The sequence below is a fragment of the Enhydra lutris genome, unplaced genomic scaffold, assembly GCF_002288905.1.
Source record: "Enhydra lutris kenyoni isolate GAN:26980312 unplaced genomic scaffold, ASM228890v2 scaffoldscaffold4, whole genome shotgun sequence".
Lineage (NCBI taxonomy): Eukaryota > Metazoa > Chordata > Mammalia > Carnivora > Mustelidae > Enhydra > Enhydra lutris.
Genome location: NW_019154088.1, coordinates 13,736,932 through 13,759,311, shown reverse-complemented (window position 1 = coordinate 13,759,311; position 22,380 = coordinate 13,736,932). Strand labels below are relative to the sequence as shown.

The 22,380-nt window shown below is 40.0% G+C and overlaps 1 protein-coding gene and 1 pseudogene across 1 annotated transcript; both read right to left on the bottom strand.

The window, feature by feature from the left end:
* Positions 1 to 14: 14 nt before the first annotated feature.
* On the bottom strand, positions 15 to 16,854 carry LOC111160190 (biogenesis of lysosomal organelles complex 1 subunit 6). The gene is made up of 5 exons (XM_022523098.1): positions 16,390 to 16,854; positions 11,520 to 11,661; positions 4,054 to 4,141; positions 2,173 to 2,259; positions 15 to 1,766 (listed from the first exon to the last, which is right to left on the bottom strand). The coding sequence occupies exons 1-5, from the start codon at positions 16,469 to 16,471 to the stop codon at positions 1,647 to 1,649; spliced, it is 519 nt and encodes a 172-aa protein (XP_022378806.1). The 5' UTR covers positions 16,472 to 16,854; the 3' UTR covers positions 15 to 1,646.
* A 2,291-nt stretch (positions 16,855 to 19,145) lies between these two features.
* LOC111160199 lies at positions 19,146 to 19,586 on the bottom strand (annotated as a pseudogene).
* Between the last annotated feature and the right edge of the window lie 2,794 nt (positions 19,587 to 22,380).

The following is a 22,380-nucleotide window of genomic DNA, read 5'->3' as shown; positions in this document are numbered from 1 at the left end:
AAAAAAAAAAAAAAAGACAAAACAAACAAACAAATAGATTTGCTTCGGTTAGATTCAGAGCTTGGTGTCCAGGAACCAGCATTTTAAATAATCACTGTAGCTGGCCCATAAACCACTCTGAAAAACAATGCACCACCTTTCTAAATGAGGACATTCAGCAATTCAGGTGTTAATGACTCCTGCCCTGGGCAAGTTTTAGCTAGTGTCTGAGGGCAAATGTGGCCTTTTAAGCTAAGATAAGATCTATTTATATTTTTAAATATCCAGTAAAGTCAAGTAAATTGTGAGATCATAATTCATTCATTAAAGGGACTGGCTTTCCAATAAACTGTTTAAAACCTTTAAACAGACCAGTTTTGAGCAGTCAGCTTAAATCTAAAGCCCTCTCCCTGATTAACTGGCCTGATATGAGATCAGAGGTAGTGATTCCAGCTTACCAAAATGTAATGTAGACTACAAAAGATACACAGTTCTAAGCATACACCTTTATAGGTTCTGTACAATCTCTATGTAATAGAGATTGAAGACCAGTTGGATATTAAATAACACTAAAACAATGAATAATATACTCTCAATCTTAAAAAATGAAACTTCATGTAATATTTCCCTCACATAGGTTCTACTGAAAATATGGAGGGGAACAATCTAGAAAATACTAAAGGTATCATGCTACCTCTGTGTGAAGAAGCTATTTGCTAATTTTTCCACCATTCTTATTATTATTTATAAAATGGGTAGTTGCTATAGGTATCATTCTACTTTACGAATTTTTTTAAAAGCACAGAAAAAATAACCACATGTAAGGCCACAGAGCAAATCAGAGGACAGACAGACCTAGCAACAGACCTTCCAACGGAAAGTTGGACTCATATCTTATCAATTTGACAACTAGATCTCAGTGTGTGACAACTCTAAGTATTATAAATATTGTAGCCTACTTGAGCATGTGACAGCTCTATCACCCTTGTCAGACATCAGAAGTAGGGATCATCTACTTTCAGCACGGAGAACATACGAACGAAAGAGCAACATTAGGAAGCAGAGGAGATGGTTAGCAGGATCTGTCTGGAATCTTGCCCACCTGTCCCACGTTTAAGATGCTATTTCCTGTGTACACATGTCTCCATCATCTTCTTCACAAAGGCTTATACCAACTCTTTTCCAATGGCATATGTGATTAAACAGTTAGCATTTCTTCTTAACCAAACAATGAAAAGGCAATTACCAAAAACCAGCACTGGGTTGCCAGAAAGGCAAGTTATTCCATAAATGAGAAACTGAATCTTTTAAATCCACACTTACCAAGATGCTACAAAACTCATCCTAGTTTTTAATCACTTAGAGTCTATACCATGTCCCAGTTTATATATCATTCAAGGCCAAAATAATAAATTTGAAAATTACGCACAACAGAAGTTGGAAAATTACACATAAATACTCAAACCGAGTGACATTATGTCTTCTGCTTGGGGGGAAGCTTCTTGAATGTAGAAATGAAGATACGGAGATAGCAGTCCTGGGGAAAGAACTGCAAGACGTGAGACAGTGGTGTAAGGCACTACCTTCACTCTAGTCTACACTGAGGCCACCCTGGATGCCGGCCACACGGGCAGGAAGTGGGGACACACACGCACTCTCTCGGCTTCTCATGTCCTCTTAGCTGGTTTGGCAGTTAACTGCTTTTCTCTTTCAAATTCCTTCTCACGTTGCTGCTCCCTTTCCAACTCTTCTTTCTGCCTCTTCTGCTGCAGTTTAAGGGCTCTTTTCTGTGTCAAAAAAATTTAAAACCGAGAGAACAATCAAGGCTTATCAGCTGTGGCCTCATTCAAAGTAGCATCGCTCTGACTTGAGGTAATCCACATGTGTTAATAAATTTCATGTTTAACTTTTAAATTTGCTCTAGGTAATTTAAGGTCCTCCTTAATATAAAAAAAAAAATTAATTTCTTACTCCAAACTTACTGAATGAGAACAGCAGGGAAAATGAAAACACAAGTATCTTAGTCCAGCTATTAGTAGAAAAGCCCAGAGTAGAATGTGTTTTAAACAATGAACCATGAATTAAGTATGTTATTGAATATGAATATCTAAGAAGTCAGAAAATGAATACTGAAAAAAAAAAGAAAATTAAACCTCTACTTCTATAAAGAAGGTGAAAGAATTTTTGACTCACTTTTAACTTGGACGTCTTTTCATGAAGCATCAGCATCTCTTTTCTTATATTCACCAACTTGGCATGATAGTGTTTAGCTTCAGTGAACTAACCATGGAAAAGGAAATGAAAAGTCAAGTTAAAATAGGCTGAAATTTTTAAAAAGGGGGCGGGGGGAACAGATTGAAATAGTAAAATGGATGAGTTATAAATTACATTTCGTTCCACCTCAACTGGTCACATCTTTTAAAGCCTTAATTATCCCCACATTTTAACGCCAAAATTCAAATTTCCATTTAAACCATTAATAGGTATTTGAAAACATTTGATTTAGTTCAAATTGAAAACAGTTACTAAACATAAAATAGTTATATTGTGTACAGGTAATGTTTTGCTTTAAAAACACACATCATAATCCCAAAATTTTATTAAAACTATCCAGTAATGCTATCGGTTTCATGTAAGAAAAAGTAGAACATTCTACTGTCTTGACAATGGAGAGCCTGAGCCAGGGTACACAGGACAATTTCAGTGAAGTGTCCATCCATCAGGAAAAACCAAGCTATGGCCAGAGGATCCTGAGAGGGCTGTGGACAAACCTGGTCATGTTCCTTGGGCTTCTAAAGTCAGACCAAGCAGAACCACTTCTGTAAGGACACTTTTCTTCCCAAGCCATGCTATATATAGACATTCCATCTCAACCAGAGATGGGAGCAAAGGAAAAAAGCACCTCATTCTCAGGAGCCAAGGTTAACAGAAAGAGAAGACCAAGTAACAATAACGAGAGAAGCACCAGTAAAGAAATTAGCAACCTACATATATCCACAAGTAAAGTCTTAAGTCTGATGAGCTCTAGAACTCACAGACTCTCTTCCTTCTCTCTTTCTCTGAGCCTTATAGTTTTCAGATTCTGAATGATAACCGAACCACTCTTGGGCTGAGAGAGTTAAAAACAGGAAGACCCCTGCAGACTGAAGCAATACTATTACAACTTCTTGGTTCATTCATTTAGCATTATTCACTCAGCAAATGTTTCTTCTGCTGCAATATGAATTCAGCGGGGAAGACAAAAGTAGGTCAGCATAGCCTTGTCCACGTCCTTCACAAGTTAGAAAACCATTAAGTGGAAGACTTTGTATTTACTACCCCAGGCCTCTGCCTAATGCTAGAGAAGATGAACTCTGTTTTTGATCATTACAAAGGGAAAACATTAATGACCCACATTTGTTCAACAAAAAGTCCATTTTTTGACATACATATGAAAGTCCATAAAATCACGCAAACCAAGCTACTGCTTAATGTTGAGGTGAAAAGAAAGCTAGCCACAAATTCCTAATTTCTGTTAATTCCCTGTTTCTTAAAATAGAGTATCAGTTCCTCTCATCAAAAAGTTATAAAGCTTCTGATGAAATTCACTACTATCACATATACTGAAAGATATAAGGATCTATAAGAGGACACCCGAAGGGTCCATTTCAGTATTATTAGGTTATGGTATTATGAATGGACCATTCATAATAAAGTACTGATTTTTAAAAAGTCACGTAACTGATTAGGAGAAGAGATGTACTTTCCTTAAGGGGAAACAGTACCCTTAAAGTTCCTTACTTTCAGTTCTTTTAGTTCTCTTTTAGAAGTCTTTAATTATTATGAGCAAATCTATTCCAGACATTCACAAATAATTTCCATTTTCTACTACAAGTTCAACATTTGAAAGATAACAATTCAAGACAATGGAAGTTCTAGTAAAGTAAATCAAGGTTTCCTGTTAAAAGACAAATTCTAAACATTAAAAATCAGAGGAAAAGATCCTAAATGTACCTAAGTACAAAGTTGCACAGGATAAACCCAGCTATTTCTAAGCCACTTCTCATTACGCTGTGTCAACTAAATAATACTTACCAAAGCATTAATATCCAACATAGAATGACATTCTTTAAATTTCGAAATCTCTTGTTCCAGTGTGTCTAGTAATACAACTTGGTTCTGTCTGAAACAAAAGCACATAGCCAAAATAAATTGTACATACTGTAAGTGCTGGAATCACACTTCATCTTGGTTAATGTCAAAGGTAAAAATTAAGTTGAATATGTATTGCCTTTCTGAGGCTTATTTGGTTTAACAAAATATTTTTCAAAATAATATTCCAGGGGACTGGGTAGCTCAGTTGGTTAAGTGTCTGATTCTTGATCTCAACTCAGGTCTTGATCTCAGGGTCATGAATTCAAACCCCACACTGGGCTCTACATTGGGCATGGAGCTCACTTGAAAAAAAAAAAAAAAGATAAAATAACAATAATAATGTTGTTATTATTACTTCAAAGCCTCATTCTGGTAACTGTAAATCTTTTATTCTTGCCTAAATGAATAATAATTCTATTAACTGAATCTAACTCCACAGTTAGAATCTAACTCCAATCACCAAATCATTTAAAATCATTTTATTATTTGCTATTTCTAGCAACTCTGTTATCCAAAAAAGTTTTTTATACTATCTTGCCCCCAAAACTTGATTTTATGTATTTTAAAACTGCAAAATTACCATAAAGGAAATGAGGAGCAACGACTTTTTAGATTAGAGTTGGGGAAAATGCAGTTATCAATGCATTTAGTGAATACTAAATCAAAAGAGGTAAGTAAGATGAAAAAAAAAGGACTAGGAAACACAAAATTCCCCATCAAGAACCAGGTGTGTGGGGACGCCTGGGTGGCTCAGTAGGTTAAGCCGCCGCCTTCGGCTCAGGTCACGATCCCAGCGTCCTGGGATTGAGTCCCACATTGGGCTCCTTGCTCGGCAGGGCGCCTGCTTCTCCCTCTGCCTCTGCTGCCACTCTGCCTGCCTGTGCTCTCTCTGACAAATAAATAAATAAAATCTTAAAAAAAAAAAAAAAAAAAAAAAAAAGAACCAGTTGTGTGACCTTGGATATTTAGTTTATTTCTCTGGTCCTAAATTTCTTTATTTATAAAGTGAGAAGGTCCAACCAGGTAACTTCTAAGGGTCCTCATTAAAATTCTGATTCAAAACCTTTCATTGAAGAACAGAAGCCAACTTCCCTGATACTCCACTCCAGATCAACCAGCACTAGTAGCACAGGAATAAGTAACACTGTTTACTTAAACACTTACTGTTTAAGTAAACATTAAAATGTTTAATGAATTAAACATTTTTTTAAAATATTTTTTTATTTGACAGACAGAGATCACAAGTTAGGCAGAGAGGCAGGCAGAGAAAGAGAGGAGGAAGCAGGCTCCCTGTGGAGCAGAGAGTCCGACGTGGGGCTCGATCCCAGGACCCCGGGATCATGACCTGAGCCAAGGCAGAGGCTTTAACCCACTGAGCCACCCAGGTGCCCCTGAATTAAACATTTTAAAGAATACTACAGGCAAAGCAAAATATGACATATTTCCTTGCAAAACTATGTTAAACAGAGAATGAAGAAAAAAAGAAATAGCAATGAGGAGAATGAAGAGCAGTTATACCTCCACCATCCAGCAAGGAGTGTGGCATTCCCCTCAGGTAACAAGTTTGTCTGTTCAGCTCTGAGTGGACACCACAGAAAGTGAAAAATGTTATGCCCCAATAGTGGGTCCGTGATTAAAGGAGCGAGACTGATACAAAGCGAAGGTCAAGCAAAGCTTTATTTCACGCCAAGCATCAAGAATCTAACCGAACGTTCGGGGACGCACCTCTTACAAGAGAGGGCGACCCTTCTCTGTTTCACAGTCTAGCTTTTAAGGGCAAAGGCCATGTGGTCGGGCCTGGCCACGAACAGGTGGCCAATGAGATTGTAACACACACAGGAAACTCCAGTGATGCTAGGTGACCAATTGAGTTACAATTTACCCTAGTAGACATTTGAACCAGCCTATTACATCTTGATTGGGATTGGTGCCCAAAAGGCTCCCAAAGGGCGGGGCCCATACTCCTTGGTAACCAGGGAGACAGTATGCATCCCCCCACTGATCGGATGTCTCCACCTGGCCTGACCCACCTTTGCATCTGGGCTTTGTTACCTAGAGCTGGTTTCTGGGACTTGTCTCCAAGTATCCCCTGGGGGAAGGGGAGCAGAGAGTTTCTAAATAGGTCCTTACACTATAAAACTACACAAATCAAAACAGCATGATAATGTGCTATGGTGAGTGCTGTGAAGTGTGTAAACCTGGCGATTCACAGACCTGTACCCCTGGGGATAAAAAGATATTATATGTTTATGAAAAATAAAATTTAAAAAAAAAAAAAACAGCATGATAATGGTGAAAGAACACATTGATCAATGGAACAGTATAGAAAGCTCTTAAATAGACCCACACAAATTGAGTCAATGGTTCTCTGACAAAAGAACAAAGGCAATGCAGTAGAGCAAGGATAGTCTTTTCAACGAAGATGAGGGAACAATTGGACAGTGATGTGCAAAGAAATTAACCTAAACACAGACCTTCTAATTTCATAAGAATTAACTCAAAGTGGACCACAGATCTAAAAATAAAATGTAAAACTCTAAAAAATCTAGAAGGAAATACAAGAGAAAATCTAGGTGATCCTGGTTTGGAGATGAATCTTTACACAAAATATCAAAAGTATGATCCATGAAAAAAAATGTTGGCATAAGTCAGACTTTTAAAATAAAAAACTTATAAAATTATTTAATTGATTAAATTAAAAACTTCTGCTCGGGAGCGTGGATGGCATAGCTGGTTAAGCGTCTGCCTTTCGGGGTGCCTGGGTGGCTCAGTGGGTTAAAGCCTCTGCCTTCGGCTCAGGTCATGATCCCGGGGTCCTGGGATCGACCTGGGATCGTCGGGCTTTCTGCTCAGTGGGGAGCCTGCTTCCTCCTCTCTCTCTCTGCCTGCCTCTGCATACTTGTGATCTCTCTCTGTCAAATAAATAAAATCTTTAAAAAAAAAAAAAAAAAAAAAAAAAAAGCCTCTGCCTTTCAGCCCAGGTCATGATTCCAGGGTTGTGGGGTCAAGCCCAGCACTGGGCTCCCTGATCAGCCGGGAGCCTGCTTCTCCCTCTGCCCCTTTCCCCCACTCGTTCATATGCGCGCTCACTCTCTGCTGGAAATCAATAAATAAAATTTTTTAAAAAATAAATAACTTCTGCTAAAAAACAAAAAACAAAAAACAAAAACAAAAACAAAAACAAAACAAAACAAAACCAAAAAAACTTCTGCTCTGTAAAAGACACTATTAAGAGAAAGAACAAAAAGGCAAACCAAGCACTTGGAGAAAATATTTGCAAGACACATAGGATTTGTATCAAAAGTATACAAGGAACACTTAAAACTCAACAATGAGAAAATAACTAAACCAATTTAAAAAGAGGCAAAAGCGGCGCCTGGGTGGCTCAGTGGGTTAAAACCTCTGCCTTCGGCTCAAGTCATGATCCCAGGGTCCTGGGATCCAGCCCTGCATCCGGCTCTCTGCTCAGCGGGGAGCCTGCTTCTCTCTCTCTCTGCCTGACTCTCTGCCTACTTGTGATCTCTGTCTGTCAAATAAATAAATAAAATCTTTAAAAAATAATAAAATAAAAAAAAAAGGCAAAAGATCTGAATAGAGAACTAGATTAAACTAGCATATAATCATGGATTAACTATTAGGTAACTGGTCTGATTAGCGTATAATCATGGATTTGTCTGATCTTTGTCCCAGGTTCCTGACATGCCTATTTTAAGACACTTGTAATTCCCCAAATGATAGGAGTATCTTCATTATTCACAAATCCCTCTTGGAGCATCCCAGAGTTTATACTACTGAGGTGATAAGGGCTGGTCATGCAGGAAAGATCAATCATGTGGTTAAAGGGTTGGGGCTTTGAACCTTGTGATATCAGTCCTCATGATACCATGACTGTTACCAGTCTTCTCTCCACAGAAGGGAAGTGGGGGGAGAGTGCTGGAGAGTGAGTTCAATTACATGGCCAATGATCCAATCAATCATGCTTACAGAGCAAAGCCCCAATAAAAACTTAAAGCACTGAAGCTCATGGGGCACCTGGATGGCTCAGTGGGTTAAGCCTCTGCCTTCGGCTCAGGTCATGGTCTCAGGGTCCTGGGATTGAGCCCCACGTCAGGCTCTCTGCTCAGCCGGGAGCCTGCTTCCCCCTCTTCTCTCTGCCTGCCTCTCTGCCTACTCGTGATCTCTCTCTCTGTCAAATAAATAAATAAAATCTTAAAGAAAAAACAAAAAAACAAAAACAAAAAAACCAACACTGAAGCTCAGTAGCGCTTTCTGGCAAACACATTGATGTGCCAGGAAGGTCACGTGCCCTAATTTCACTAGGAGAAGGGCGCCTGGATGGCTCAGTTGTTTGGGCATCAGCTCAGGTCATGATCCCAGGGTCCTGGGATCCAGCCCCAAATGGGGCTTCCTGCTCAGCAGGGAGTCTGCTTCTCCCTCTCCCTCTGCCTGCTGCTCTCCATGCTTGTGTTCTCTCTCTCACTCTATATCTCTCTGTCAAAAAAATAAATAAAATCTTCAAAAAAAAAATAATTTCAATAGGAGAAAACACAGAAGCTCTGTGGTGAAGATAACTCCCAAACCTGCCCCATGTGTCCCTTCATGCAGCTGGTCCTAATGTGTATCCTTTATAATAAAATAGTAATTCTAAGTAGTGTTTTCATGATCCGTAAGTCTAGGCACTCTAGAAGATTCCACAGAATATTTAGCTACCTTATCAGGCAGAAATGACTGGCTTTCCTTTCCCTTAAAGTTTTGTATAATCTGTGGCACATATGCTGGGAGTGACTGGGAGGCCTTGATGCAGTATCTAGGGAATGATCCTGTGAGAAAAAAACTATTTCCTTGGAAGGTCCAAGCATGAATTATCTCAAAGTGAATCCCACTAAGGATACTTACAAGTACTTTGCTAGAGACTTTTAGGACCTAGGTCCCAGAACCTCTTTTTTCTTTCTTTCCAATGTTCTTAAAATGATGAACACATGTACAAGAATATTCATAATCTTTCTTATATATAAAGTCAAGTTTTGTTCTTGGTCTTCCCTATCCACTGTTGGCTACAAAGTGAACTTGATTTGTGTCTACCACTACCTTCTCCTTCACCTGTGTAGGCCTGTAAGCCTACATGTAAACCACATGTAAAGTGGCTTAATGAAAATTAAACTGTTTGATAACACAGCCAGTACTGGATCCCAGCTGCCTCTCAGTTCAGGACTCTTTCCCCTAAATCTTTATCAGCAGTGGGATTTGTGGAGAGAATGATGAAAGAGGCAACTACTAGAAAACACCTCTCTTTTTTCTTTCTCTGAATTTTGCGTATCTTTCCTTAATGCTACAGAGGTAAATAACTGCTTACTCATCATATTTAATTATGAATTCTACCACTAAGCACTACCTGTGTAATCTTTTTCAATTTACTGACCTTTCTGGACCTCGGTTTCCTCAACTATAAACAGCAATAATATTAATACTTCATAAGGCGTTGGGGTTGAGATACAGTATATAACGTCCTGGGCAAGTAGTCTATATAGTAACAGCAGCTGAGTTTATCATCATCGTCACCATCATCATTTAGGTGCCTTGGAAGGTAAGTGAGATTACTTAAAACACTGAATTGTAGCCAATGTCATCAATTAAGCTCTGCAATTAAACTGTGCTTCCCAGCTCCCCGTAAGCAAAGTGCTATCCAGACATGTTTTGCTTGCAGTTTATTTTTCTTCAGTCTGACATACTTCATCCGAACTCCCCTACAAAATTTTTATGACTTTTTGCCACAAAAATGGACTGGCTTTCAAATATAAGGAATACTTGAGAATCGAAATCAATTTTCCAGCAGATACTATTCAAACCACCAAAGATCACATTTAAAACAAAGACTGATCACTGGAACATCGATGAAAAGGGGCAGGTCTGTCTGCCAGTAATTAGTGCTGAAAACTGGAAGCCAGAAGCCAAAACCAACCAAGTAATCCTGTCCCTCATAGTACTGGTGAATGACCACCAGCCGGAGCACACACTTAGAGCTGATCTAGCTGAACAATACTCTAAGGGCCATAAAAAATTCTGTCACAATGCTGAAGAGTTTACAAAGAAATACAGGGAGAAGCGACCTGTGGACTAAACTCTGCCAGGGCTGATTCCAGTAAGTGTGACCGGAGACCCAGGCAGCGCATTCAGACACCCCTGCAAAGCAGGACTCTGTGGAAAACTGACACGTGCCGCCGCCTGGCATTTGCTTGTGGCAGTTACTCACTTTCTACAGTTTTCTTAATCAAAAGTGGTCTAGGGAGCCTGTAAAGGAAAGATTAAAAATTTAAGATGTTCTAGTTCTGCTTTCTTTGTTTTAAAAATCACTGCTTCAATCTATTTAACAAAAAAAGAAATACAAGGACTACCACACACTAGGGATTAAAAAAAATGCCACTGGAACTAGCAGAAAACCAGGAGTATCCCACATAGAGGAGAACACAGCACCACTTTCATACTCATTTATCACCTTCAAATCCAAGGATTATAACATTCCTTACTAATATGTAGAAAAGGGACAGTGGTTGATTGATCCTCTCCTTTTGCCCTACTACAGGCTTTTAAGGTAAGTTTTCAAAGTGTAGGTCTTAGAGCAGCAGCAGCTCATAGCTGGTTCACAGCTAACGACCATGAAAAGAAATGATAGGCCAGTTTGGGCAACCAAGCGAGGTCCTACCCAAGAGGAAGTACAAGTTCAGTCTGCTCTTCTGGGAGCTGATAAAGTTAGTATTTATTTTGCATATTGATCCTACTTCATGAAATCCCTTTTTTCTCTTGGTATATCCTCCAATCCTTTAGTTAAGTAGACTTATCTCCTAGAATTAAATGGGTCCTCTCAAAACAAGATACTTACAAACTTTTGGCAACTCATGTGAACCAGTGACTGAAAACAAATGTGGCTCTTAAGGAGGCAATTTTGCAACACTACTCAAAAACTGGCGTGTGCCCATCCCGCAACACTCCCAGTAGGCAATGTTTTCATAAAATAATGGTAAAACACCAAAACTAATCAAATAGTCCAGATCAGATTTAGGGGTACCTCTTATAAAAGACCAAACACTCTAAAAGTAACATTCATATCACTTTTTACATTTAAAGTTTTATTCATTTAAGTAATCTCTATGCCCAATGTGGAGTTTGAACTCAGGACCCCAAGACGCAGAGTCACGTGCTCCTGCTTCTGGGACTGAGCCAGCTGGGCACGTCTCACTTTTTACATTTAGATTACTAAGTAGTCCTTCACTCCCAACTGTCACCACTAAAGACAGAACTACTCAATGTTACAAAATGTTATACCTTAATACAGTTTATATACACATATACAATAAGTTATAATTATGCCAAAGGGGAAATGAGTGCATCTAAGGTTTCTGTTAGCTCACGTGAGTTCCTGAAGAGCTTGTTTTGATCTCTGCAAATCTGGCAGGTAGTGAGAAAGCAATCCTTCTGCCAGCTGCTCCACAGCTTTGTCCTCTACAGTCAAGTCCTCCAGTAACCCTTCATCTGGCGAAGTGTCACTTAAACCTGTCCCCAGAAAAAAATTAGATGTAGGAGTTGTGTAAATGGACATGGGAGTAAGAGAGTAGAGGGGAGGGAGGAGGTTGGCAGTGGGGTTCACAGCACACACACAGGATTCTACAGGCATCCTTCCTTTGCTTTTTTTAGTTTTACCTTCTGAGAGTCCTCTAAAAAACAGGATATGAGCACTCAAAAAATGTTTTTAAACTACTAGTATAAAGAAAAATCTGGATTAAAAGAACATTAACACCTGCAAAACATATTCTGTGTGTTTACGTATTTTCAAGGGCAGAGGATTTACAGTTTTCAATGGATTATTAAGAGTCCGAGGCCTAAAAGTGGGAAAAAGTCACTGAATGAAAACAATACATTCTTTTCAAAAGCATGCAGAAATGCAATGCCTAAAAAAAATTTTTCTTCAATTGAATGTAAGTAAAAATGTGGGTCAACATTTACTTTGCATATAGCTTGATATATTATTTACATGTAAAAGGAAGGTTGTTTTATCATTTGTTAGAAGAAGACTTTCAAAGGATTTCTCTTGAGACTTAGCACCTTAATTTACCATAGAAAATAGTGTATAATAATTGCAAGCAAATCTCAACATAATGCCAGGAACTATGCTTCATACTTCTCCTTTGAAAAACAGTGTAAGCACTTGTATCAGCCATTCAAAAACATCTAAAATCAAGACCCATCATTTACTACTCCTACCAAGTAACAGTAATATGGCAAACAACAGCAACTCTCTTTAAGGAAATATAGAAAACAAGTATTACAGACAAATATCAGAAACGTCAACTTTAAGGAATAACAACTAATACACTTCCCTTACATTATATAAACATTTTAACTCACAGACCTCCCCCTACTCTACCCCAATCTTCTGGTTAATTATGAAAGAATCTAACTTACATTTTTAAATACATCAAGTCACTAAATTCGAGGTACTCTATCTTGAGAGGTAAAGTAAGAGAGGTAAAGGGAGAGATTAAGGAAAAAGAAAGGGGTCCTTACCCTACTCATACAAGAAACAATAGATACACACTAATATTAATACCAGGTACTAGTGTATCAGTTTCCAAGGTTATAAGAATGAACTAAGCAACTCCCCTTCTCTGAAAGGGCAGGGAATCATAATATATAAGAAGTGCCATTAGAGAAAAAGAAACTGTTATGGGAATTCAGAGGATAGAAAGATCACGTTCATCTGGGAAGTCTGGGAACAACTTCTAAAAGGAAGTGTGGGAACTGGAGCTTAAGTTTGCAGAATGGATAGAATTTTCTTTTTAAGTATCACTCTTTGTAAGAACTTGAAATACAAAAGAGAGAAGTATAATCTGAAAAGTAAAAATACTATTTCTTGGGGCACGTGGCTGGCTCAGTTGGTAAAGCACATGACTCTTGGTCTTGGGGTTATGAGTTCAAGCCCTACGCTGGGTGTAGAGATTTCTTTAAAAATAAAATCTTAAGGGTGGCTGGGTGGCTCAGTCAGTTGGGCGCCTGCCTTAGGCTCAAGTCACGATCCCACTCTGGGATTGAGCCCCACATCAGGCTCTCTGCTCAGAGGGAAGCTTGCCTCTCTTTCTCCTCCTCCCTCTGCCTGCCACTCCTGCTGCTTGAGTGCTCATGCGTGCTCTCTCTGTCAAATAAATAATATATTTAAGCAAATAAATAAAATCTTTAAAAAAAAAAAAAAAAACTCTTTCTCACTCCCTTACTCTAATCACTCTGTAGTTTCATACACAGGCTTCAAAAAAATTATCTCTGCATATCCATGCATAAACCCTGTTTTTAGGGGCACCTAGTGGTTCAGTTGGTTGGGCAACTGCCTTCAGCTCTGGTCATGATCCCAGGGTCTTGGGATCGAGCCCCACATCACGCTCCCTGCTTAGCGGGGAGCCTGCTTCTCCCTCTCCCTCTGCCATTCCCCCTGCCTATGCTCTCCTGCTCTCTGTCAAATAAATAAATAAAATATTTTTTTAAAAATTTATTTATTTGACAGAGAGAGAGAGAGATCACAAGCGGGCAGAGAGGCAGGCAGAGGGAGAGGGAGAAGCAGGCTCCCCGCCGAGCAAGGAGCCCGACGCGGGGCTTGATCCCAGGACCCTGAGATCATGACCCGAGCCGAAGGCAGAGGCTTCAACCCACTGAGCCACCCAGGCGCCCCAATAAATAAAATCTTAAAAAAAAAAACAAAACCCTATTTTAATCATAAATGAAATACAACACATATTGTTCTTCTCTTAAATAGACATTTTAGATATCCTTCCATAAACATATATATGCATCCACTACATTCTTTCTAACATAATAGAATTCTACCATATTTTGTTTACTAGTTCTCTACTATGGACTATTCTCTGTTACGTTTGTATCCCTCCCCCACTCAAAAATTCTTTCGTTTAAGCCCCAACCTCCAACATAAAAGTATTTGGAGGTAGGGGCGCCTGGGTGGCTCAGTGGGTTAAAGCCTCTGCTTTCCGCTCGGGTCATGATCCCAGAGTCCTGGGATGGAGCCCCGCATCCGGCTCTGCTCAGCAGGGAGCCTGCTTTCCTTCCTCTCTCTCTGCCTGCCTCTCTGCCTACTTGTGATCTCTGTCTGTCAAATAAATTAAAAAAAAAAAAAAAGTATTCGGGGGTAGAGCCTTTGGAAAATAATGAGGTTTAGATGAGGACATGAAGGTGGGGCCCCACGATGGGGTTATTATTCTTAAAAGATAAAGAGAATCCAAAACTCTCTCCCTCCACTGTGTGAGGAGACAGTGAGAAGGCAGTTGTCTGCAACATCAGAAGAGGGATCTCACCAGGACCTGACTGGCCAGCACATAGATCCTGGACTTTGTAGAACTCCAGAACTTCAAAGAATAAGTGTCTGTTGTTTAAGCCACCCAGCCTATGGTATTTTGTTGTAGCAGCCCATGTAGACTAAGATACCTAAGAATTGGTATTTAGGTTATTTTCACTTTTTGCTATTTCAAACAATGTTACCATTAGTTTCCTTGCTTGTCTTTGCATATCCATGTCAATGTTTCTGATGTTTCTGTAGCATAAATTCTTAGAAATAGAATGATGGGATAAACGGTTTATGCATTTCTTTTTTTTTTTTTTTTAATATTTTATTTGTTTATTTGACAGAGAGCTAGAGAGGGAGTACAAGTAAGCAGAGCGGCAGGGAGAGGGGGAGAGAGAGAAGCAGGCTCTCTGCTGAGGAGGGAGCCCGATGCGGGGCTCGATCCCAGGACCCTGGAATCATGACCCGAGCCGAAGGCAGCCGCTTAACCAACTGAGCCACCCGGGCGCCCCGGTTTATGCATTTCTTAAACAGACATTGCAAAACTGCCTTCCTAAAATAGGGCACCAATTCATACTCCTACTAACAATCTTTGAAGGCCACTATTTCCAAATGGGTAAGAGTTCTAAAGGAGTGGAAGGAATACCACATGGTTTAAAAAAAAAAAAGGGCAATATAAGGAAAGGTGGAAATATGGGCTTGCTCTAGAAAGAGGATGTAGTTTGGAGTGTCTAGAACATAGGACATATGTTATAGTGATCTTATAAGACCATGTGGCCAGCCCATGAGGAACTTGAGTGTCAAGGGGTTTGGCTCTTTGGTTAGTAAGTAGTAAGGAGCCATTTTAAGGTTTCCAAGCAAGAAAATTACATGACTGGAGCTGTATTTTTGGGAAGTGATATGACAACAGTGGGACAGGTGCAGTGGAAGAGTAAGAGACTGTAAGTGGATAGCCTTAGAACTGTCCTTGAGAGTGAAACTAGAGAGAGGAAATGGAAATTGCATAGCAGAATTCCCTAAATGTAGGTAGGAGGCAAGTGAAAGGAAAGTCAAGAGTAATGTCAAAGTTTGAACTTGGCACCATTAATAGAATCAGACATCGACTTTTACTTATGCACACCCTATATGCGAGGTTAGAGCAAACAACCATGTCAAAATATCCAGAAAGCAGATGGAGAGGCAAGTGAACCCAAGCTGCACATATACACAAAGGAAGTCATATTAATAGAAGTAGCTTATGAAAGAGTAAAGAGGGGGCGATCACTGAGGAAGAGCACGACCAAGAAAGGGCTGAAAGCGCTATTTTTAAGCAGCCCCTATATTCCTAGAACTGGAGGTGAAAGAAACACATCTAAAGCCCTGCAGCCTTCCTCATTTGGGGTTCCTCATCTGAACAGAAACTGTTTTGACTATTTTCTCAATTCTCCTAAGGATGGTACATAAACAGTACCACTCACGATGCCTGGCAAGACAATTTATTACAGTCAATGAATGCCTTTGGGTATTCGGGCTTAAATCTCTCCAGGAACTCAGGCTGAGAAAGCTGCTGGAGGAATGTCAAACAAGCAAGACAGCACTTCATGAGTGTGTGGTCAATAATACTTGGACACCTCAATTCTCTGAACGACAAAACCGATCTTTCTGACAGACTCATCCTCAACTGCTAACATAACCAACAGCCAACAACGTGCTGGAGTCAACACTCAAACGCAGAATGACCTCACCAAACGCAGAATGACCTCACCATCACCCGCCCCCCAAACACCGCCTTCCCTCCAGACTTCATTTCCCACTCATTCAGCTCCGCACCGGGGCGGACGCGATGCCCCACTTCCGCGCTGGGGCCAGAGCCTCAGAGACCAGCAGCTCTGCCGCGCGAAGGAGCCGGGGAGACCCAGCCACTCGGGTCCCGGCCGCCCGCCCCGCCCCATTGCACGTACCCGGCGTCAGCTTCCCGGCCCCGAGGTCGTGGGGTGGCCCTGCCAGGACCCCGTCCGGGGACGTCGGCCCAGAAACACTCATGTCCTTCCCGCTGGGAACAGGGAAGGGGCAGTTGCGCAGACGGTCAGATGCAATAAGAGAGGACCCAAGACGTCCAGCGCTCAGCCGGACAGAAGCGGAGGTCGCACCCGGAAATGACGAAAGCGGAAGATGGTGTGACCTCGGGTCCGCCCCCCTTTTCTAGCCTCCACCTGCCGGACTACTACTCGCGGTGCTCCTGGGACTCCGCGCTGACGTCGTAGTCGGGTAGAGGGCGAGCTATCAGACTCTGCGGAGCCGGGGTCGTGCTCTTGCGACTGGTGGTAGCGGAGCGGGTGGGTAGCGCGTAAGGGAAGAACTTAGTGTTGAACGTGATCGCGCAGTCAGGCTTTGTTCACCGAAGCAGGCACAGCTTTTCAGTTTGTCTGTGTTAAGGAAACGCTTTAAGAACAAGGACTGCGTGGTTTTCCTGCGGTTCAGAACATTTAAAAAAAAAAAAAAAGTAAAAGAGTGTTTAGCTCTTTGAGCTTCATACTTGCTAAATGGAGATTTGCCAGGATTCCGGTCTCCCCTTGTTGATTGTAGATGAATGATTTTAAGGCCTGGGTTGCAGTATCTACTGGACAAATTGATCCAAATTACCGGAAACTGCCCATATAGAGATCCTGCAGGATGATGTCATGATTTTATCAAAAAAACTCAGAAATGGGTAGAGGCAGCCTCAGGCCAAATACAAAGATATTCCTTCCCTACCTTAGACCATCTCACCTTGAGTGTAATAATGGCTTTCTGATGTTGCACCCCCAAATTGCCGGTTCAGTGTTTTATGGGGCAGCCAAAAAAAATTTTTTTTAAATGTGGATTTATGTCAAGCCTCAGAAACATGCACCTGCTCCCCATTGCTCTTACAAGTGCATTCACACCGTTTTGGTCTCCTTTCCTCTCAAGATCAGCTCCTTACTACCTGTGGTAAGCAGAATAATGCGCACGCACACACGCACACACACACACACACACCCCGCAAAATGTACACAGTCTTAATCCCCAGAACCTGCAAATATGTTAAATTTCACCCACAAAGAATAGTTAAGGTTGCTAACCATTTGGCTCCAAAACAGATTATTCTGGATTATTAAAATGGCCAAATCAATCACAAGGGCCTTTGAAATGAAGAGGGAGGTAGAGAGAGATGTGACTATGAAGAATGATGGGAAAGGCTTTGCCTGCCAGTTCTGTGGTAACCTCTAGAAGCTGGAAAGACAAGGAAGTGAAATTCATCCCTAGAGACTCTAGAATGGAACTCAGTCCTGCTGACACCTTAATTTTACCCCAGTGAGACCTGTGTTAGACTTCTGACCCACAGAACTATAAGAAAATAAATTTGTTAAGTTTGTGGTAATTTGTTACCATGGCAATAAAATAATGCACTACCCTTCAAACATCCTTTGTTCCTTCCCAACATACGACTAAAACTATGCCCTTTGATGTCTTCAGTGTTCTTGCTCATGTTTCAGCCTGGAATATTCTATTCTTTTCAAAGTCCTACTCATCTTTCAAGGCTTGATCTAAATAATACCTTTAAAATAATTCACAATTCCCCTCCCCTTTCAACTTCCAGGAATTATAGTAATAACCTTTTCTAAACTACAAAGCATCTTGCTATTTAGCATTTAATCCATTCTCATGAGTTATTTCCTTTAACTTCTTTTTATTAGATTTTAAACCCTGAGCAGTAAGTCTTACTCAGAGAAAACCATAATGAATTTTCAATAAATGTGTACTGAATGAATGAAGTATTGATTGTCCAGAGCCAAATTCCAAATACCTATCATCTCCAAAGTCTGAATCACACAAGATGGCAATAAACTGCCTGGTCACCCTAGTTGATTATTAGTATTATCCCAACTACATATTAAGGTCCTTTAGAAGAGACCTGTCCCCTACGGTTGTCTGTAACCTCTTTATCTCCTAGCACAGTGTTAAGCCATATTACTTTGATTTTAAAAGACTGGTTGTTTGAATTTAATAGGATGAAATTAAACTGTCACACCCTGCTATTTTTATTATCTTGTCCTCTCTTCTCTTTTGCTTTCAGGTAAGATCCATGTTAGAAACTTTGATGAAGTTTCTTTTTTTTTTTTTTAAGATTTTTTTTTTTATTTATTTGACAGGCAGAGATTACAAGTAGGCAGAGAGGTAGGCAGAGAGAGAGAGGAGGAAGCAGGCTCCCTGCCAAGCAGAGAGCCCGATGCAGGGCTTGATCCCAGGACCCTGGGATCATGACCCGAGCCAAAGGCAGAGGCTTTAACCCACTGAGCCACCCAGGTGCCCCTTGATGAAGTTTCTTTTTCAACATTTTACTTTAATAAAAAAGGCGTCAGCTAAAGAGACAAGGAGGACTTTCTGCCAGACCCATCTTTCTTTTCTCCTTCTCCTTTTCCTTCCTTCCCCTGCAGATTTCAGCTCAATACATCAAGTGTTTGTTGAAGATCCACTGTGTTCCACCCTCCATTATGCAGGTACTGTGCACCTAACACTGCATTTGAGAGAGAGAGCTCAAAGCACAAGATTAGAATTTGATGCTGAAAAAGTAAGTTCATTGAGTCATATATGTCTTTCAAAATATCTTTCATCTCCCCATTGGTAGGGGCTGTCCTCTCTCTCTCTCTCCCTCTCTCTTTATTCAAGAACTCATGCAAAATATTCCAAATGAGTTTTAATCCTCGTCTTCCTCCTATTCCCTCTCCTGGTTCATCTGGAAGTAACGCAATTCATAACTCTCTTTGCTGTTAGCAACTACACATAACCAATCACTTTGATTATTCTTCAATATTTTTTGGTGAGATATTTCAAATGCCTTTTAGAAAAAGACACCTCAGAAGTTATAGAAATCTTGCTCTTGCTCCTTTTAATGGTTACAACCTCTCCACCGAGATTCCCAGCTCTTTCATTCACTTCTTTTCTTTTTTAAGTCCAAGCCTGTTTATTTGGTCACCTTGATTCTCTCTTGCAGAAACTGCTCAAAAATTGGCACCATCCATGATTCCATCTTCTAGAGGGTGAGTGCAGTCAAGGGTAAGCTTCAGAACTTGCTGGTTCTTTTTTCTTTTTTTTTGGCTCCATTTCACTAAAAGCTTTTTCTTGGGCACCATGGCAGCAGTGGAGACAGAAAGGGGCCATTCTCTTTTATGCTTCAATCCATTCCAAATACCTTAGTTCCTAAGATTGGACTAGACATTGTAGGTTGTTTTAAAAAAAAAAAAAAAGAGGTAGAAATTCTGGTTCCTGTCCACCAAGAATTTATATTCTACCACTTAATGTAGTAGGCTTGGAGAACATGACAGTAAAGTGCTAAATTATGTGGAGCAGGCCTAGAGGATTGTCAAGGGTTTAATGATGTCATGTTAGTTTCCTACTGTTGCTATAACAAATTACCACAAACTCAGTAACTTAATACAGATTTATTATCTGACAGTTCTGGAGGTCAAAAGTTCACAATGGGCCTCAGCGGGCTAAAATCAGGCTGTTGGTAGGGTTGGTTACTCTGGAGGGTCTGAAGAAGAATATGCTTCCTTGTCTTTTCCAGCTTTAGAGATTGCCTTCATTACTTGACTCCTGGCCCCACATCTCATTGCCTTTTCTCCCTCTACTACCATTGTAGAATCACCTCTTCTCCCACCCTGATCCTCTGGCTTCCATCTCAGAAGGACCCTTACGATGACATTAAGCCCCCCTGAATAACCTAAGATAACTTCTCCAATCTTAAAGTCCTTAATTTAACCACATCTGCAGGGTACTTTTTGCCGCGTAAATCTCTGTCACAGATTCTAGAGAATTGAAAGTGGACATCTTTGGGGGCAGGGGCCAATATTCAGCCAACCACAAATGCACAGTTGTATAGGACACAATTGGGAAGTAAGTAGAGAAATTTTTAAAACTTAAAAGAGGAAATGAACTTAAGCCAAACCTTGAAGGTCAGATAAAATGTAATGTGCAGAGAAAAAATAGTAAAGCCTTCCAATAAGAAGAAAACACCACAAGTGACAAAACAATACTTCAGACTCAAGGACCTCAAGATGCTGGCTTTGGGGAAAACAAAACTAACACAGATTCAACAGTTAATAGAAGAACCTAAAGAACCTAACAGGAAAAAGGTGTTGTATAGTCTTTTAGAACAAAATAACTTAAGAAGACAAAAGATAACATGAAATGTAGTCATATAGTTCTGAAGAAGTTGGTCCAAAGAAATGATGTCCAGAAAGAGTTAAATACTGTATGTATTCATAGCAAAAGGAAAACATGCCCATTGGTCCCTAAAATCCAAAAGAGAAGGAGCAAATATAATGTAATCCATCAAAACCATCTATTCATCTCAATTTTGTGGTTTTCCTTAAATTTTCTTACATCCTTATTTTTGCTAACTGAAAAGGAATAGGTAGGTAGGGGATTCAGGTAAAGAAAAAAATGTTCATACAATAAGACTTTCTATTCCTTTTATTGATCAATAATGTCCTATATTTAGAATGCTCTAAGATTGACAAATCTACTCCCAGTTTGACCTACTTCTCTCACAGGATTTGCTTCATCTTCCCCTTTATTTTTCTCCATCCTTTTCCAAAAACGAAAGAAAAATGGAGGAGAGGGGACAAAAAAGATTTGAGTGAGGGGGTGTTTGAGTGGCTCTGCTGTCTTGCCTTGTCTGCCTTTGACTCAGGTCATGATCCCATGGTCTTGGGATTGAGCCCCTTAATGGGCTTCCTGTTCAGTGGGGAGTCTGCTGCTCCCTCTGCTCTGCACCACCCCCCATGCTCTCTCCGTCTCTCTCTCTCAAATAAATAGATAAAATCTTGAAGAAAAAAAAAAAAGAAAAAGATTTGAGTGAAAAAGATGTAGGAACCAGGGCCTACAGAGAAAAGGGATGATAAAAAAAAAGATAAACAGGAGAAAGACATTACAGCCCATGACCTTTTAGTTCTGGTGGATTAAAGCATAGCAAATTTGAACACACTCACACAAGGTATATGCTCACAAAATAATAAAAAAGGAAGGAAGGAGGGGTGCCTGGCTGGTTCATTTGGTAGAGTATGCTATTCTTAATCTCAGGGTTGTGAGTTTGAGCCCCACAGTGGGCATAGAGATTACTTTGAAGTAAACAAAATCTTTTAAAAAATAGAAAGGAAGGAAGGAACCGAAGATAGGAAATCAGAGAAGTTGTGGTACTAAGGAAAACTAGTTCACCATCTTACCTATGGCTAATCAATCTAAAAGGTTGCTCAAGCAATTTTAACCACTTTTCTCATATATTTACATGAGAAATATTCTTTTATAGTCACAAAGTGCTAAAATATTTCCACTCGGTGCAAGTCTGCTGCACTTTCCATCATTCTATGAAAATTAATAAAGAAAAACTTGACTAAAGTAAAGTCAGGAGACTAGAAAGGGAGAACATTACTACTCAGTTACAGGAAGAATTGTCAATTATAGGTCCCAACAGAAGAATCTTCAACAGGAAGAATCAATTACACGCCCCAACAGAGAAAAATGTACACTGCCTCTCCTATAAGAAATCAACTACTGCTGCAATTCAGCCAATGAGAAACTCCTCACACTGAACTTTTGCTTTCCTCCAAGGGACTGGTACTCAAAACGATCCAATTTCCTCCTCCTTCTCCATAAAGTAACATTCTTCTTTGTTGGATTTGCCTTTGGTTTTTGATGTAGTGTGTACGCCTCCCATTGCAAGTCTTTGTTATTCCTGCATAAACTCATTTTTTGCTGGTAAAATAACTGACAAGTTTTCTTTTTAAGGTGAACAGTTCCTTCCTTGCACTAGGCATGGATTATTTCACCAACACATTCTCTTAACCTTGCCACCAGATGTTTCTAAGATATATGCAGAGGTCAAAAGCAATGGATTTTGAAATGTTTTAAATAGACTGTATTTTATTTTT

Coding starts and splice junctions, on each gene's coding strand:
- LOC111160190 (XM_022523098.1), bottom strand. CDS start 16,471: ATGAGTGTTTCTGGGCCGACGTCCCCGGACGGGGTCCTGGCAGGGCCA. Junction 4,142..11,519: donor CAAGCTCTTCAGGAACTCAC/GTGAGCTAACAG, acceptor CTTTTGTTTCAG/ACAGAACCAAGTTGTATTAC. Junction 1,767..2,172: donor AAAAGACGTCCAAGTTAAAA/GTGAGTCAAAAA, acceptor TTTTTGACACAG/AAAAGAGCCCTTAAACTGCA.